Source organism: Fringilla coelebs, assembly GCF_963513975.1.
Source record: "Fringilla coelebs genome assembly, chromosome: 7".
NCBI classification, from domain to species: Eukaryota; Metazoa; Chordata; class Aves; order Passeriformes; family Fringillidae; genus Fringilla; species Fringilla coelebs.
Genome location: NC_140035.1, coordinates 31,139,693 through 31,156,330, shown reverse-complemented (window position 1 = coordinate 31,156,330; position 16,638 = coordinate 31,139,693). Strand labels below are relative to the sequence as shown.

Sequence of the window (16,638 nt, the reverse complement as noted above, 5' to 3'; positions counted from 1 at the left end):
ATGACAATGGCCATCTGTGTTTTTCCTCACACACATTTGGGCTCTTCTATGTACCCCACTTATAGGTCCTTTGGAACTAAATTGTGATTTTCCTTTCAGCTTTCAATATTGGTCTGCTTATGGACAGCTGCCAGTCTTCCTAGAATGGGAAATAATTCAAAACCAACATACAAAAATTATTGCCTTGCCTTTTTTTATTTTATTCAGTATTTGGCCTGGCCCAGGGAAGTGCTACACACAGCAAAACCTATAACATGAGTGCTTGGTAAACAGCATAATTTCAAATTAATTCAGGCTTTAAAATATTAAACTTTTAGAACAGTACACTAGAGATGGACAGGGCTTCAACCAAAGCACTGCAGTAAGTGCCACAGAAGTGAGGTGCTGTACAGCCATCATATTTAGGGCTTTGGGAGCAAGAATAAGATTGTGCATTGCCATAGACAAATACTGTTGGGATCTAATGTTTCTTAAATCTCAGGCTAATGGGTATGTGTAGGAATCAATAAGAAAAGCTGGCTAAGGCAACTATGTGGCTGTTATACCACAAGTCTAGAAGCAGACAAGTCAGCTTTTTTATAACCTCATTATTCCTATATGTTACTCACCAGTGCTTTAGCACAAATCAGCTTTCCAAAGGATTTTGGAGCTAACAGTTAATCTTTATGAGCAATGCAAAATGCATTATGTCATAACATGCTGACACACAGATCTACATCTGAGCACAGAGGGGGTGTCTTTAACACCCTAAGTCTTCCCAGATGTAAGTTTTCCTTTGGAAATCTATTTAATACTTTCATTCTGCCAAAGGCCACAGCAGTTTTCATTGCAGCTCTCCTAGCTTATTTCTTAATTCATTTAACAATGTCCAGAAAGTTAGAAGCAAATATGAATATCATTATATCCATATGTCTTCACATTTTTGTCCTCTTCCTGTTAAATGATGCCATCTACTGTAGCATAACTGAATGACAAGCTTATAAAAATGCAGAGAAATCTCCTTTATTTCCTTCTTAATGTAAAATTATCAGGCATTGTGACATATTATTAAAATTCCACGGATTTTATTTATATTTTTGAATAATATATGGCAGGTAAGTATTCACAATGTGAAAAACTGGGCACTGAGGAAAGACTCTGCTTCTGTCCTGGAAACAGAATCTTTATTAACTAGCAGTGCAGAAATAGGGGAAAGACAGCCTTTTTCTGCTCCTCATTGGAGCTGTCCTCTTTGCTGTAAAGCAGCAAGATCACATCTCTGAAAAAAAAACCAAAACAACAAAACAAATCAATGAAAAAGAAGTAAGAATTATGAAAAAAATTGATGTAGGAATGTTCATCAAATCCTTGGATATGAATTTCCTAGTAAATAAGGACCTTGTTTTAAACACATAGTTAAAAATATGTGGTTTTGAAAGGCTAAGAAAGTGATGAAAAAGCTGAAAACCAGAATATTACAATTAATCAAACACATCTTCTGGGTACAGAAAAGTGTGTATGCTATACATCTCTCTATATGTGTATGCAATTCATATAACTGTATATACAAATGCAAACAGAAACAGTATTAGGTTCTTTTAGGTCCATACAACTGTATTTTTATTTAACAATTATGACTTGCCCTAGAAAAAAGGAATTTCTCCCCTTCCTTATTATGGTTACAAATGAAAAGAGCATTTTAACCCATGGAGCTGGTAGGTGCTCAAGCAGAGTGACAGCTGAGTAGTCCATTGCTCTGGCTGATGTGGATCTGTGCCCATCCATGCTCTCCAGGGTACATCCAACCACTCCTTCAGGATGGCTTACAGGCTCTAACCTCCCCAGCAGCTCTGCAGAGGCTCTGCCTCCCACAGCACACAGCTTTCCAGGGCTCCACGTGTGCAATGAGCCACTCTATGATTTGGTTTTTCTCTTGAGTCACTTCAGAGGCTATAAAGATTTCATTCATAATCCTTCACTTCTACGTTTCAGCCTTCCTGTTTGTCAGGAAACATTTGTCATTAGCCTTGTCAAGACTGGGCAGCCTGTTTTTCCCTGAGTGCCCACAGCCAGATCGTGGTTTGTGAAAAGGAGGAAGATTCTTTCAGAAAGTCAGCACCTCACTAAGCAGAGAATCAGATTATTTCCCTGGGATCCATGGATATGGTTCTGTGGGGTGAGAACTGGGAAGCCAAGCAACATTTTGAGAAACTAGCTCTAGCTTGGCAGATCAAGGAAGGAGGTCTAGACCCTATTCAAAGGTACACATTGTTAGGCAGTGTACTTTGAAGAAGCATCCTCTGATGCCATAACCCTGGGACATGTGGGTGGGGGGGGGAGGCTGTCCTGGATATGGGCAGCTCTTCTCCATCTCTCTTGTACAGAATTCGAAGTTTCTAGAGAGGCCCAAAAAGAGCAGAAAAGGAAAATTTGAGTTTCTAAGTGATAGAGAATGTCTGAGGGGAGGGAGTTTTCATATGTCATTGGAAGGTGTTCCATATTAGATGATTTTGTATTGTCAAAGGAAGGTAAAATACTGAATCTCAGCTTGATATCAGGCAAAGAAAAAATTATTGGCTTGAAAATATCTGGAAAGGGTTTTTCAAGCTTTGTTGCTCTAATCAAAATAGTGATGAAAATCAACTCTTAACTATAAGAAGTGCCAGCCTTAACAAATCAATATTTTCCAGTTTCCTTCTTTTATAGTTAAAGTGCAAAAATAGCACAAGACGGTGTGCATGGACATGGACAACCTGTAGTAGGATTGAAACTGGGAAAATAAACCCTCTTGTCCCATGGAGTGCTCTGCCCCAAGATCTGCACTCTGGCTCTCCCCTCAGGGAGCCATGATTGTTTTCCCCATTTCCCTTCCAGATCTCATAGGAGGTAATGAATTCCATGGTGAAATAGAGGAAAATGTCAGGTCCATGTCATCAGGGAAAACCAGCTGAGAGAAAGTGGGAAGGGAGCAGCGGTAAACTAAGCTCAGTTGAGCACATGGCAATAAAGGGGAATTGCTCAGGTACAAAATGAAAGGATTTGCAGAAGATGAAAAGGGAAGTTATGCGTTATGGGAAAGGTGAAATGCAGAGGAAGCATGAGAAGAGAGGAAACACACCTAAGTGTGCACATTGCCAAAGAACATCGGTGTGGAATGGGAATAAACACCCACAAATACAGAGAGGGAGAAAAAGGGAAAAAAGAGACCAGGCTGCTAATGCAGCGGTGGAAAGATAAAAACAGAGATTAAAGATGCAGGGAGGGAAAAAAAGGGGACTGCATAACCCAGAGGAACAAACTGCAATAAATTTGGGCTCAGTCTCCTACTAGATAATTGTGGCCATTACAATTTGATGATATTCAGAATTTCTGTCTGGAGCCAGTGGCAATTTTTATGTCAGAGATTTGAATTATGTATTTTGTCCTTTTGTTTTCCTTCTTGAAGGGTGGTGTATAGTAGGTAAATTATCCTCACATTAAAGTTTTAAGAATGATGTAGGCACAAAAATAGCTCTTTCTCCAGAATGCTGTTTTTATAAACTGAATTATTTTTAATGATCCATGAAAAAAAACTTATTAAATTATTCATGACATTCAGTGATACTTATATTTGCAATCTAAGACTTCTAATAACATCTACAAAACTTAAAATGAGCTTGTAAAATTCAAATTAGATGCTCTTAGTGTTATTTTATATTGGGTTCTTAAATGACCTGGCTTTCTGGATTGTGTTTTTCTAAGGAAATACCAACCCAAAATTTAATGTGTCAAGGCAGTTTTTGTCAGTCTTTTCATATTCATAGTCTATAACAAGTTTGATCAGTAAAACAGCTGCTGGAAGGAATTCCCAAAGCCATGAATATTACAGATGAACAATCTTTTTTTCTGAAAAAAAAGACACTTGTAACATTTGAGCAGGCCAGCTGATGCAATAATTGCAAACCATTTGGGCAATTAACGTGAGCGTTCTTTCAGATCTGTCACATACACTGGCTTTCAAAAAACTCTTTGAAGCCCTTTGGTGGCAGCTATTAATGCAAAATGCTGGAGACAGGGGTTGGTGCTGGACAGATGGCTTATCCCACATCCATGTGCTCCTGTTGGCACATGGGGCCAGTGGCACTCTTGCTGGAGAGCTTAGGCACGTTTACTCTTTAGCTGCAGCAGAGAATTCAATTGTTAATTAGACAGCAATTCTGTCTGACACTAAAATTACTCAAGACAGAAGATTATCAGAGATTTAATTGGGCTTTGGCTCAGCTCCAGGAGGTTTCCACTGATGTCTGTTTATAAACTCAGAGCAGACCCTACAGTTAATGTAACAGATCCCCTAGAGCAGAGCAGCATTTAGCCTTTTACTTCGCATGCATGAACCAGGAAACTAAACAAACTATCCAACAGCTTTCATGTTACTCATTTGTAATTTGGAAAACACATTTGAAATAATATCCAACACAATTTTGTCTCTCTTTCCAGTCACAGGATGTACCCATCTTGGGCAGGCTTATGCTGACAGGGATGTTTGGAAACCAGAGCCATGCCAAATCTGCGTGTGCGACTCGGGATCTGTTCTGTGCGATGACATCATCTGTGATGATCAGGAGCTGGACTGCCCCAACCCAGAGATCCCTTTTGGAGAGTGCTGCCCAGTTTGTCCACAAACAACAACACCACCTCCAAGAGTAAGTTTATTCTCACTGTTGTTTCTTTGGTGCTGCTGCCTTCTTGATGCATGTCAACACCAATTCATTTTGGCTTAGATGTTCTTAAATGCTTTTCTTTTCAATGCCACTTTCTGAATTTAGGCAAATACTTAGGTGGGACAATGCAGCTGATAATATGAAGTCTTCCAACTCAGTTTTGTGTAGACAATGGGGGAGAAAACAGTAGAAAGGGACAGAGGGCATCAACTAGGCATTACATTTTTCATTTTATGTAAAAGCATAGAATAATGCAAACACTATTTTTGACTTCATACTCAGTCTATATCCATGAAAATAATGCCAACACAGAGTCAAAGAAAATTAGAGAACTTTCATAGCATCTCTGAGTCTGCATTTCTTATCAACTCAATTCTACATCATCACAGAGTAAATTTCCTTTTGCAGGGTTGTTGCCGACTTAATCTTCTGTAAAGGAAAGGTGATTATACTGTACATAGCTAATTTATCACCATCTTTTTATAGACACCAACATTATACAAACCAGTTGCAGCAACTTAGCCTCAGGAAAATAAGAATGTTAGTACATGCCAAGTCCCCTGCCTAAGTCTTTCAGTGAGTGAGCCAGCTATACTGAGCTTTCAGCTTATCTGAACATTTCACCAGTGTCAAAGATCCATGAGGTTCTGTTCAAGTACCTAGGTTGCCACAGACATGTTAAAAATCCTTATCTAGAAAATAAGACAGTGAAAGAGATGTGAGGAAGAGAGAGAAGATGCATTTCTGCAGCTCTACAGCACATTTACACATGGAATATGTCACACACAGCTATGTCACCTAGTCTTACTTGCACCTCACTAGCAGTACTCCACTGCTCCCAGGGTCCCCTGAGCTACTTCACTGAACATGTTGAGAGGTGGAAATGATTGGTATAGACAATCATTCAGCATGCTGAAGATTCAAGTACACCTCCCTCTCTTTGTTTAGAGACTCTTCAGTTCTGGATTTCCTGATAATGAAGAACATGGGAACTCTTCCCCCAGCCTATCTCTTTGATGCAGGAGTTTGTTCAGGCCATTGGAAGCTGTCCTGATGAGCTTGGGTGGTGTAGAGGGAAATGCCATCTTGAAAGATCCGAGACTGTTTCAGCTGAATATTCTTTGCTACTGAAGGTAGCAGCTGAACACAAAAATTGAAAATCCAGGCAGTACCTTGTAACTGAATTAATAACTGAAAAATAAATAAATTGCAGCAGTAGATCTGAGAATTTAAAATTAGCTCATCACACTTCACATGCTGGAGTGAGAAGGATACAAGAAAACTATCACAACATTCCACAGTGGAATCCTGTCCCTATTGCACTCAATGGCAAAGCTGACTTCATTAGTGCCATGTTCTTGCCTCTAGGGGAGGTGTAATTCTATGAATGATCCAAGCAATAGTAGATTGACTATAAACCCTACAGCTTTTAAATATACTGAATAAGCATTAATGGCAGTCATGTGAGAAAACTATATCAAATGTTTAAGCATTTTGCTCTTGTTTATGTGTGCAATTTTTATGTTTTATTTTGGTTCTATTTTTATTTAATTACCTTTCCTTTTTTTTTTTTTGTAGACTCCTGGAGTAGTCAGCCGAGGCCCCAAGGGAGACCCTGTAAGTGCAGCTTTTTTTTTTCCCCAAGGAAACAAACAAAATCAAGACCCCATTCCTCTGGTGCTATGTATCCCATTCAGGCTGCTAAGATATCCTGCTTTCATGGTGTCTGAACTGTCTGCAGCAGGACTGTACCATATAGTTATTGCGAAGTAGAACTTTAGCTTTAACAACACTCTCAAAAATTTAAACTGAAAGAACACAGAGTTTAGTCCAAACTGTATCACATTTGTTATATTTTGTTATATTTCTTTACAGAAGGAGGAAAAAAAATCTTTAAGACTCTACTAGCAGTAATAATTTCAGATTCAGGAACTGAACTGCTAAATATTTCTGTTGTGTTTCATGATATATCAGTTGTAATAAGGCTCCATTAACCACGTGTTTCCATGCATGAATTTTGTTTGTGTTTCCTGAATATTTGGTTGTGGCCTTGTTTAGGAGAGGTTTTCCACCACAGACACACAGCCTTTGTTACGAATGGAAAGGTTTGTCCTTCAATGTCCTTGCAGTTGGAGGCAAGTGACAACATCTGTATCGGCTCTGTTTGTGTCTTTGCAGGGTTCTCCTGGAGTTCCAGGCAGAAATGGTCCCCCTGGCCCACCAGGACAGCCAGGGAGCCCTGGAGCTCCTGGGCCCCCTGGAATCTGCCAGTCATGTCCCAGTATAAGTGGAGGTGTAAGTCATTGTTATGTTCAGCTTCTACCTTGGTGCTCATAGCCACGCAAAGAAATGCTGTAGGAGCCTGTTCCCTGCACCTTCCCAGGTGCTCTGCTTTTGGTGGCATCCATCCCACTTGTGCCTTGGGAAAACAGAGATGGGTGGTAGGTGGGGTTTTGCTGTTGTTTTGGGCGTTTGTCCATAGAATTTCTCTGGAGCACAAATTGTGTCTTACCTTATTTTTTAAAATTTTTGGGGGTAGATCTGCTGAAGGGCTTTGGTAACTCATAAATAATATGACCAGAAAGAGTGTGATGGAGGATTTACCCATAAGCTTAATAGTTCAGGAAGTCTCCTACTTTCCTATATTTCATCAATTCATGTTTAATAACAGAACATTCCAACAAGACTAGACTGAAGCACTGCTCCTCTGCTGGCAGGGAAGTGCCATGCAAGTACTGTTTGTCATGGTGCCTCTTTATTTCTGGCTCACTGAATGCTGAAGTCCTTTCAGAAGAGCTGGGCACACACAGTAAGAGAGCTGATTGTAACCGAAGTTAATTACCACTGAGCCCCAGCAGTGCTTTGTTACAGGGTGACATTGTCATCCATGCAGGCCACCAAGACCAGGTTTACAAAATGAGACTTCTTTAGCACAAAACTGATAAAAAATGTATGTTAAAATCATTGCTACTTTTGAATACAGGCCACTGATTATAACTTCCATACATGCTTCCCAGTCCTAGGTAAGCCAGAAAGTGAGAAAAGATGTCTCATCTTTATTTAATTCTGAAAGGGATTACCTCTGCAGGACTGAGCTGTGCATTGGTTTACCAGTAGGCACCTGTGACACTGGTTTGGGGTTTGGAGAGACAAACACAGGAGAGGAAAACAGGCTGAATTTGTATCCCATTCCAGCAGTGTATCAAAGATGGGCTGTTGGATCCTGACAGGAGGGTTGGTATCAGGAGCACAGGAGTCCTGCACCTGGTCAGTGCAGGAGCCAGATCCACAGTGCTTTGGGGGAACAGGTAGAACACTGCACGTGTTCAACCCTTCCTGCTCAACCACCTGTGGGCCAATAATGCATCACTCCACTAATGCCACATCATTTGACTGTCTGCTCATGTGAAATGAGTCATTCATTAGGCTCAGGTAAAAGAAATCAGGAAAATGATAATAATATTACTAATAATAAACAGCTGTCCTCTTTAGAGCAACATAAAATATTTCATCAACTTCCTTGAGTGACAACTAAGTCCAACAGAAATGAGACAGAGAAACTGGGGAAAGAAGCTAAGAAGAAGTCAAACCAGAGTAAAAGAGAAAGGTAATATTGTAGTTCAGCTGAGGCCCAGCTGTCAAGAAGAAAAATGGATGTGCCCAGCCTGGGGAGCTAATGTCACCATGACCTCAGAAAGGACACTGTTTGGGCTTCTCTTATGTAAATATATGGCAGCTATAGGTCAAGCTAGTACTACTCAGTAAATACAAATTAGTTATTTCCATGCATTTGCCATACTACTGTAAAAGAAATACTTATTTGGTTTGTAGCAATCACATTTTTTCTTTTTTTTCTTTTTTTTTTTTTTCTTTTTTTTTTCTCTTTCTTTTTTTCTCTATTTCTTTTACAGAGTTTTTCTCCACAGTATGACTCCTATGATGTGAAGGCTGGTGGAGCTGGTATCGGGTACCCACAACCCATTGTAAGATGATAAAGCTTTTTTTTTGTCCTTTCTTCTTTTTAAAGAACACATTTTCTGCTCATAGATTATACCTTGGATGTGTGTGTATCCTGATTTTTAATCTAACAATATAAGTTTTCATTTAATCCTTGCCTGAAAGTTGAATGTGATGTAAGGCACCAGTTTGTTCAGCAACACTGTTCTAGAAAGTGGCTACAGATGATCTGGGGTTTTTTTATTTTTCACTTTCTTTCTTCAGTTTCTTACTTTCCTTTTCCTGATCTCTGTCTGTGATTCACCTTCTTACACTACCTAAATATTTTTCCTTTTTTGTCTCATGTACATTCTTTGTTTATCTACTTGATATTCTTCAATTAATTTCTTCCCTTCCTTCCAACAATTTTTACCTCTTCCACTGCCTTTAATCTTCCTTCACTCACTCAGTATCATTTGTCTTTACTGACTATGATATTCCACACATGCTAACTTTTCCACAAATCAAACTTGCCTGATAACAAGTGAGTAAACCCTTCTTATAAAATTTGTTCATTCAAAAACTCAAAATATTTTCACTTTTTCTTTTTACAATTACCATTTTTTTTTACCCACAGCTACTCAGACTCTGTACTAAGGATGTTGTATCTGCCTACTAGACTTGGTCCAAGATTTTCAGGTTTTCAAGTGAGAAAAAGCATGGACTGCCTCAAAGAGTTGTACCTGAGCTGTGTTTCATGTGTAATATAAATCTGAATGTGGCACCTCATTATTCTCCTTTTAGGCACTGGGTCTTAGAGATATTCAACATGAAGTGTTCTCGATTCGGGCAATCTGCTACAGAGAGGGTGTGGTGAATTGCTGCTACTGGAAATTGGCTGTGCTTCATTAAGCATAATCACTATTTACAGCCCAATTCTGCATAACATGGTTTGGGCATCCCATTTTGTAGCATAGTAAGGCAGTTCCAAGAAAATGGAGGGAAGAGACAAGAGGAATTCCATTTGATCATCTTGTGAAATAAGGTGTACTAATCACAGCAGCTCTTTTTCCTGAAATATAGTCACTATTTTCTCACCTTCATTTTAATCTATTTCTACCTCCTTCATTTGCTAATATGATCATCCATGCATTTTTCTTCAACCATCCATTTTTGTCCTTGTTTATTCATTGATTCACATTCACTCCTCACAGTTTTCACCCACAGCTGTCATACCATCTACCTTCTGCTACTTGGGATGTGCTGAACCAGGCAGATTGTAACAGAGGCACCTTCAGTTAACAACTGTGGTTAACTCTTCTATTTTGGCTTTTTCCCTGAAAGTGATTAGTGATTTCTTGTGCTCTGACTCCTGGACTTGGGTTAATAAAAACCAGCAAAAACTACTTTATTGAGCACCCTAGAACAGCTTCAGGGTTCTCTGTATATTTTCAGGTCATAAAGGCTTTTAAATTGCATCATAGCATACATGACTTCAAAGCAAGTACCAGCAGTTATAGGCAGATGTGGCTGAAATCACTAGAGCTAAATAATGTTTATCATTTTCATTACATAGACGAATTTCTTTATTATTTTATAAATTTATCAAATTTAATATAAATAGTACTAATGAATAAATATCCAAACTGAAATAATTTGGAATATTAGCAAAACAATAAAATATAGCACCAACATTGGCTGTGTGTGGTTACCGTGCCTCGTATTTCCTCAATCACACATCTCTCCATTGCTGCATTCCCATGGCTTTACACCGCTTGTAGACTGATTTTGTGCTTCACATCACAGTTCCTCTTCACTTGCCCATGTAACCTCCACATATTGTGTTTGTCTCTTTCCACCAGTGCACATTCTCTGACTGGAGGATGCTCATCTGTTCAAAGTCTGGAGATTCTAGCAGCAAGCCCACCCCTAACTATCAGTTTATCTCCTCAGTGTGTTACTCGAAAAAGATTAGATCTCATTTGTTTATAGCCATATGTCTAATTGATTGATTGCTGTTGATGAGTTGGTGGCTTTAATTCTGGTTGGATCTATAGTGACCTTATACCAAATGAGTACTAACAATTAACGGGGACTGCTCATTGTGTTCACATCAGAGGCAACCCCATTTCCCAAACCCTCACAGCTCTGCCTCTTGCTGTGCTTCTCTCTTAGAAAATAGCAAATATTAATGTGGCAACTTTTTTAGGCAAAAGACAACTGTGAATTAATATTTTTTTTGTAGTATAGTAGTGTACTGTCCTACATATGCCAGTATAGTACAGCAGTACTGATAATCTTGTATTATGAAAATTAAGTTCATGAAATTGTAATACATGACCTTTTCTGACACAATATGACAATATCCCGTGAAACACATTCTGTGCAGTATTAACTATGGAATATTCTGCCAGTACTGCAGCACACAGTGATCCTCATATCATCCATATATGTGATTCTTTTGGCTGTAGCAAACACATGAAGAGTTTAATTTAACAACAGCTTTCTTTTAAAGAACCCCTATAGCTGCAGTAGATCACTGTGCAAACTTGTGTTTTCTGTTTTGCAGTATCAAATGCTTTTGTGGCTGTTGCTACAAGAAGTAGAAATATTCATGTTTTGATTAGATAAGACCTCTTTTCTTTCTTATGGCTTAGTGCTGTTATAGCTCAGAAAATATTTCACTGGTGAAAATGGTTGCCTTATTGACTATAACAAAAGTACAGCCTTAATTCAGTGTATCTCTACGTCATGAGGAATCTCTAGGGTTGGGCTAATTAAGATCAGTTACATGGCAGAGAAGCTGACACTCATTTTCTCTGTCTAACAGAAATTCAGTTCTACTTTCTATTCTCCCCCTTCAGGCAGCTGAAAAGCAGAGTTCTGAGCGTCCCTCTGGGGTCTAGAGAAGGGCAGTTGGGACTCAAAAATGAAAAGCTGCAGCTCTGAAAATACCTTGGGAGTAGATTAGCCAAGCCTGCAAGGAGCAACCCAGTGAAGCCTTTTCTGAAGGGGCAACTAGACAATAAATTTCTTCACCACTGTGTGAATATACTGCTGCTTCCTTTTTACTGCAACAAGTGCAGGTCACCAAGGACTATTCTCTGAACTAATTACGTAAAATGTTTATTTCACAGTTATTGATGGCTATTGCAACTATATTAAGCTTCATAGCTATATTACATTAATGTAACTACTGTTTTTTAATCTATGCTGTAGAGTGGCTTTCCAGGACCCCCTGGCCCCAGTGGCCCCCCTGGCCCACCTGGTCATGCAGGTCCCCCTGTAAGTAACAATAATCTTCTCATAATCATCTTGTATTCTTTTATATGAGCTCCTCCTTTTCTCTGTCATAAATATTAAGCACCTTTCCAACTGATAAATCTGGACACTGTGCTCAAGAATTTTATGTATAAATGTCATCTTGGGCTGTACCATCACCAACACTCAAGAGATGAGGTCAATATACTGTGGGGGCTTAAATTCTTGTGTACCCCTTGAGATCTCTGCAAGACTATGGGCTATCAGTTAGCATTATTTTAAAACATGCCACTGCCTGACATCCTGCTGACATTCCCAAATGTCTATCCATGCAAAGTATTAACAGGAGGTAAAGGAAAGTGAGATACACATTCAGTGAACACACCAAGGGTCTAAGTTTTTCAACATCCATCTCCTTTTAGAGGAGCAGATTAATTCTGTTTTCATGGAGGCATGTTCTACCTGTTTCTGGTAATTTCACCTTTGGTCATTTGTTGACTGATCTGACTACAGTTTTCCTTACAATTATGGGAAATTATATAAAATATATAATTATATCAAATGTAACTGCACCAAGGAATGGTGCATGTAGCTGCTCACATCTTGACTGAGTTTTTTGCTGCATTCCAGGGCTCTGCTGGATACCAGGGCTCCCCTGGAGAACCAGGACAACCTGGCCCTCCCGTATGTACCCATTCAGTGTCACTGTGTATGTTAGACATGACCTTAACAGCATGAACCTGTGTCACCTCTGCAGTGTATGGAAATTTTGCAGTTTATCCTATTTGTTCATTATGATGCATGTCAAATGTACAGGTATTTATTATGGCTAATGCATTTTCAGCTTGAAGAAGACTTAATATTTGTTATTATTGTAGTTAATATTCATTACTTTTCTACAGGGACCTCCAGGCCCTGTTGGAATGATAGGCCCAGTTGGTCCACCAGGAAAAGACGTAAGTTAACTATTATTCATCCCATTATTGATAAATAGGAAGAAAAAAGTTCATTAAGTTGCAAGACAACAGAGGACATGGACATTATTGCATTTGAGAATTTTTAGCATCTCCCTATTTCTCCATTTGACAACATGTCTTCAAGAAAGTAAATTTGTCTTACGTAAGATCTGTCTATTCCATAAAAGGTTCAATTTTAGCAGGCAATTTGATTGATTTAAAAAAAACATAATCATGAAACATGCAATTTATTTGGTGCAAAATAAATTAGCAGTCATAAAGAAAATCAAATAGTAGTGGTAGCTTTCTGCTCCCTTAAAATCTTACTATGGGACTTAGAGCCATTGGCACCATTGCCTGTGTCACAGCTGGGAGTTCTGAACAGGTGGAGTACCAGCCAAGGTGCAAACATCTACAGCTTGTGTCCATTTTGAGTGTTTTCTAAGAAAAATAAGTTTTATGGGATCATCTCTTGCTAAAGGTTGTCTTGAAGTAGCTTAGAAATTAAGCAGAATCTTGTTAAAAGCTGAGTTTATAAATTCTGGCAGTTGTTTTCCAGAAGGCAGGGACAGAGTGAACTGTCGCCTTGAGAGGATTTGCGAGACCACCACTGTCTTTGGTGGAAGTTTCACCTCCTTACTCCAACTCACCTTGTTCTACCTCAAGTGGTGCTTTGCCAGTAAGTCAAGCAATAACAAAATACTAAAAAAATATATTTTCTTTCAACAGGGAGAACCAGGAAGACCAGGCAGGAATGGAGATCGTGGAATCCCTGGATTACCGGTATGGAAAATCTCCCAATAACAATTGTCTTCTCATCATAAGTTTTGTTTTCCCACATCAAGTTAGTCAGATGAACACAACACACAGTGAACATTGGCTTGTGTTCTTCATACAATAACTACCTGATTTATTAATCTTTCTATATTTCTGTGTTTAGGGTCACAAAGGACACCCTGGAATGCCTGGGATGCCTGGGATGAAAGGCCAACGAGTAAGTATTGAGTATATTGATTATAACTGACTGTTATTCTCTTTGAATGATGGTGTTGCACAGTTGTGATCTTCCAGGCATCATTCCCAAGACTGATTCATAGAATTAAAGTTAATTTCTGCACAATGTCATCTGAACTTCCATAGCAAAGATTCAAGGTTGTTCTGGTTGCCTCAGTTGTAGAGCTCTTTCCCTAACGCCAAGAAGGATTCCAACAGCTGATACCACTCATTATTGAAAATATGCCCCTTTTGGGAGCTTAATATTTTGCCAAGAGGAATCAAGTTTTCCAGAATGCAGGAGGAATACAATTCACAGATATGGTTTTACTTTCCCACAGGGTTTTGATGGAAAAGATGGTGCCAAAGGTGACAGTGGTGCTCCTGGTCCAAAGGTAAAAATCTAGACAGTCATCTTTCTAAGTGGGTAGAGTAATGACCCTATAAACCCTATATGTTGTATAGCTGTGCTTTGCATCTTAAACAATAATAAAAATACAATAAGCATTAAAGAAACCCATTTAATACTTCCATGAAAAGAATATTAATCATTTCAAAGGAGTTAGACATTCAGAACCACATCATGTCCCTATTTTCCAGCCATAATAAACATGAGATACCAAAATGAAGGGCCAAGTCTTGGTCATCTGACTTTCCTGAGGAGTATTTTGAAATCTGAATCTTTCTGACTTTTATTTCCTGTTTAATTTTTGATTTGACATTTGTTCACACTTCTCAGAACTCAGTTCATGCTGAGGACACCCAGCATCCCATAGAAAGGGATAACAAATTAGGCTTTTTTCTGTGTGTCTTCCCCTTGAATAAACCAAAAAATGTTCTCACCAAAGTTCATTTCTTTTCTCTCTGTAACAGGGTGAAACTGGTCTTCCTGGAGTAAATGGAGCACCAGGCCAACCGGTAAATATGTGCATCCTGGAGTGTTTAAATGTTAGCTGAGTTGTTCCTCATCCTTTTAACTTTAATTACTCTACCACCTGCAGTGGACAACAGTGAGTTACACAAATAAGAGCAATGTCTCTTTGCTCAGCCATCTGATTTCAGAAGCCATGTAACAGATTCATTTTTACAATATTTTCTAGGGACCAAGAGGTCCAGCTGGAGAAAGAGGAAGACCTGGGAATCCCGGTGGCCCTGTAAGTAATTGCAGACATTGTTCTTATCCAGAGGCAGCACGTATTTGGATTCAATATGTTGAGAATTCCCTACTTCCTTAAAGCAGTTGTAATACAAAGGAGTAAAAAACTATATAGCATCTGAAAAAATCTCACATGAAAACTTTTCAGTCCCCAATTAAAGATGTAACACTTCTACCCACAACACGTTCACCATCTTGTTTCCTGTTTTGCTTTTTGCAATGAATAGATTACACATTGAGGAAGAGTTCAGTGTTTCAGCATAAATTCGGGTTTGGCAAAGAGAGGCAGGGAGAAGGAATGGAAGCAGAGAGTGGCAGGGGACAGTAGAGTGAGGGAAAAAATGCAATCTCAGAAGTGACTTGTGGGAAATGATAAAATTCCCCTTTGACCGGTTAGAGGGTATATCCCTCTCTCTGAAGGAATTCTTAGTTCATAGCATTCAACACAATCAGCAAAGCAGCTTACAGCCAGCCCCTTGTTTGTGCAGACACTGCATTACCTGAGCAGAGGGTCTGGTCTAATATGGCTATAAGACTGGCAACAGGGTTTAAGTCATCAGTGTTCATCAGGTTTTTGGAGTGAAATTTAGTCTTTCATGTGAATCACAAGTAACTGTTACTTTGAAATACACATCTATTGCAATCTTATTTATTCACACAATGTGAATGTAGCTGTTATTTCCTTAAGAAATTTAATAGGAATGTATTTTTACATCTTCCTGTCACAGTGCAGGTCACGTAAATTGTTGACTATTCCTTCACAAAATATTTAGTTAATTATTACTTTGGAATTTCTCATTTAAGGAATCCTTCAGTCTTAGTCAACTTAGTGGGAAAGAACAGACACAAAAATATGGTCCCAGAGTTATGTACATGAAAGGATGTGGGTTCAGGGATGTGTGTCCAGGGTAGTGCTCTGTACCTAATACCTCTCTTCTTTATGTAGGGTGCCCATGGCAAAGATGGATCTCCAGGAGCAGCAGGCCCACCTGTAAGGCAACTTTGACTTTCAGTATTTGTGTTGCTTTAGTCTAATTACTTCTAGCAGATGTTCTGCAGTGCCAGCAAACTCAAAATTGGGGTGCACTTGTTCAAAAATGAGCAATTTTTGTGTTTCAATTGTGCATATTTCATTGTGTTGGTTAATATACTAAAAGGACACAGGGCAATAGGAGAGCTCTAACACTGTAAGTCAGAAAGTGCAAAAATCCAAACCCAGATTATTCTCAGAGAACATATAGATGGATGGAATTGCTGCACTTTATGAAGATCAAATTTTGAATGATCTTATCAAATAAATTTTTCAGCTGTCTGGAGTTGGCAAACATTTTTCTTTCCCATCTGCCTAGAAACCTTAGCATGTCCACTTGGGTGTGTAAAAGCTGTATTGGCTTTCTTTTCTCCTTCTTTTTTTATAATTAGAACAAATTTTGGAAGTTTTTTATAACTTAATCTCCCTAATGATAGATTTCATGTTTTTAAATTTAAAACACAGAAATTCAGCTGAACATGGAAAATTCAGGGTAACTAAGATGTAGGTGTGATATTTTAGGACTAGCCAAATCTCATCTTTTACAGCATGATTTATATTTGCTATTTTCCAGGTGTTTCCTTACTCAGAGAAAAATCTCATAATCAGACTCCCTTTTTTAACTTA

General features: G+C 38.8%; 1 protein-coding gene across 1 annotated transcript in view; it reads left to right on the top strand.

Moving 5' to 3' along the window:
* COL3A1 (collagen type III alpha 1 chain) overlaps nucleotides 1-16,638 on the top strand; it is a 48,910-nt gene that overhangs the window by 13,280 nt on the left and 18,992 nt on the right. Inside the window, exons 2-14 of the mRNA XM_084209381.1 lie at nucleotides 4,456-4,661; nucleotides 6,258-6,296; nucleotides 6,858-6,974; nucleotides 8,591-8,662; nucleotides 11,835-11,900; nucleotides 12,507-12,560; nucleotides 12,779-12,832; nucleotides 13,562-13,615; nucleotides 13,773-13,826; nucleotides 14,167-14,220; nucleotides 14,699-14,743; nucleotides 14,926-14,979; nucleotides 15,928-15,972. Coding sequence (XP_084065507.1) covers nucleotides 4,456-4,661; nucleotides 6,258-6,296; nucleotides 6,858-6,974; nucleotides 8,591-8,662; nucleotides 11,835-11,900; nucleotides 12,507-12,560; nucleotides 12,779-12,832; nucleotides 13,562-13,615; nucleotides 13,773-13,826; nucleotides 14,167-14,220; nucleotides 14,699-14,743; nucleotides 14,926-14,979; nucleotides 15,928-15,972 — 914 coding nt within the window. The remainder of the gene's footprint in view (nucleotides 1-4,455; nucleotides 4,662-6,257; nucleotides 6,297-6,857; nucleotides 6,975-8,590; nucleotides 8,663-11,834; nucleotides 11,901-12,506; nucleotides 12,561-12,778; nucleotides 12,833-13,561; nucleotides 13,616-13,772; nucleotides 13,827-14,166; nucleotides 14,221-14,698; nucleotides 14,744-14,925; nucleotides 14,980-15,927; nucleotides 15,973-16,638) is intronic.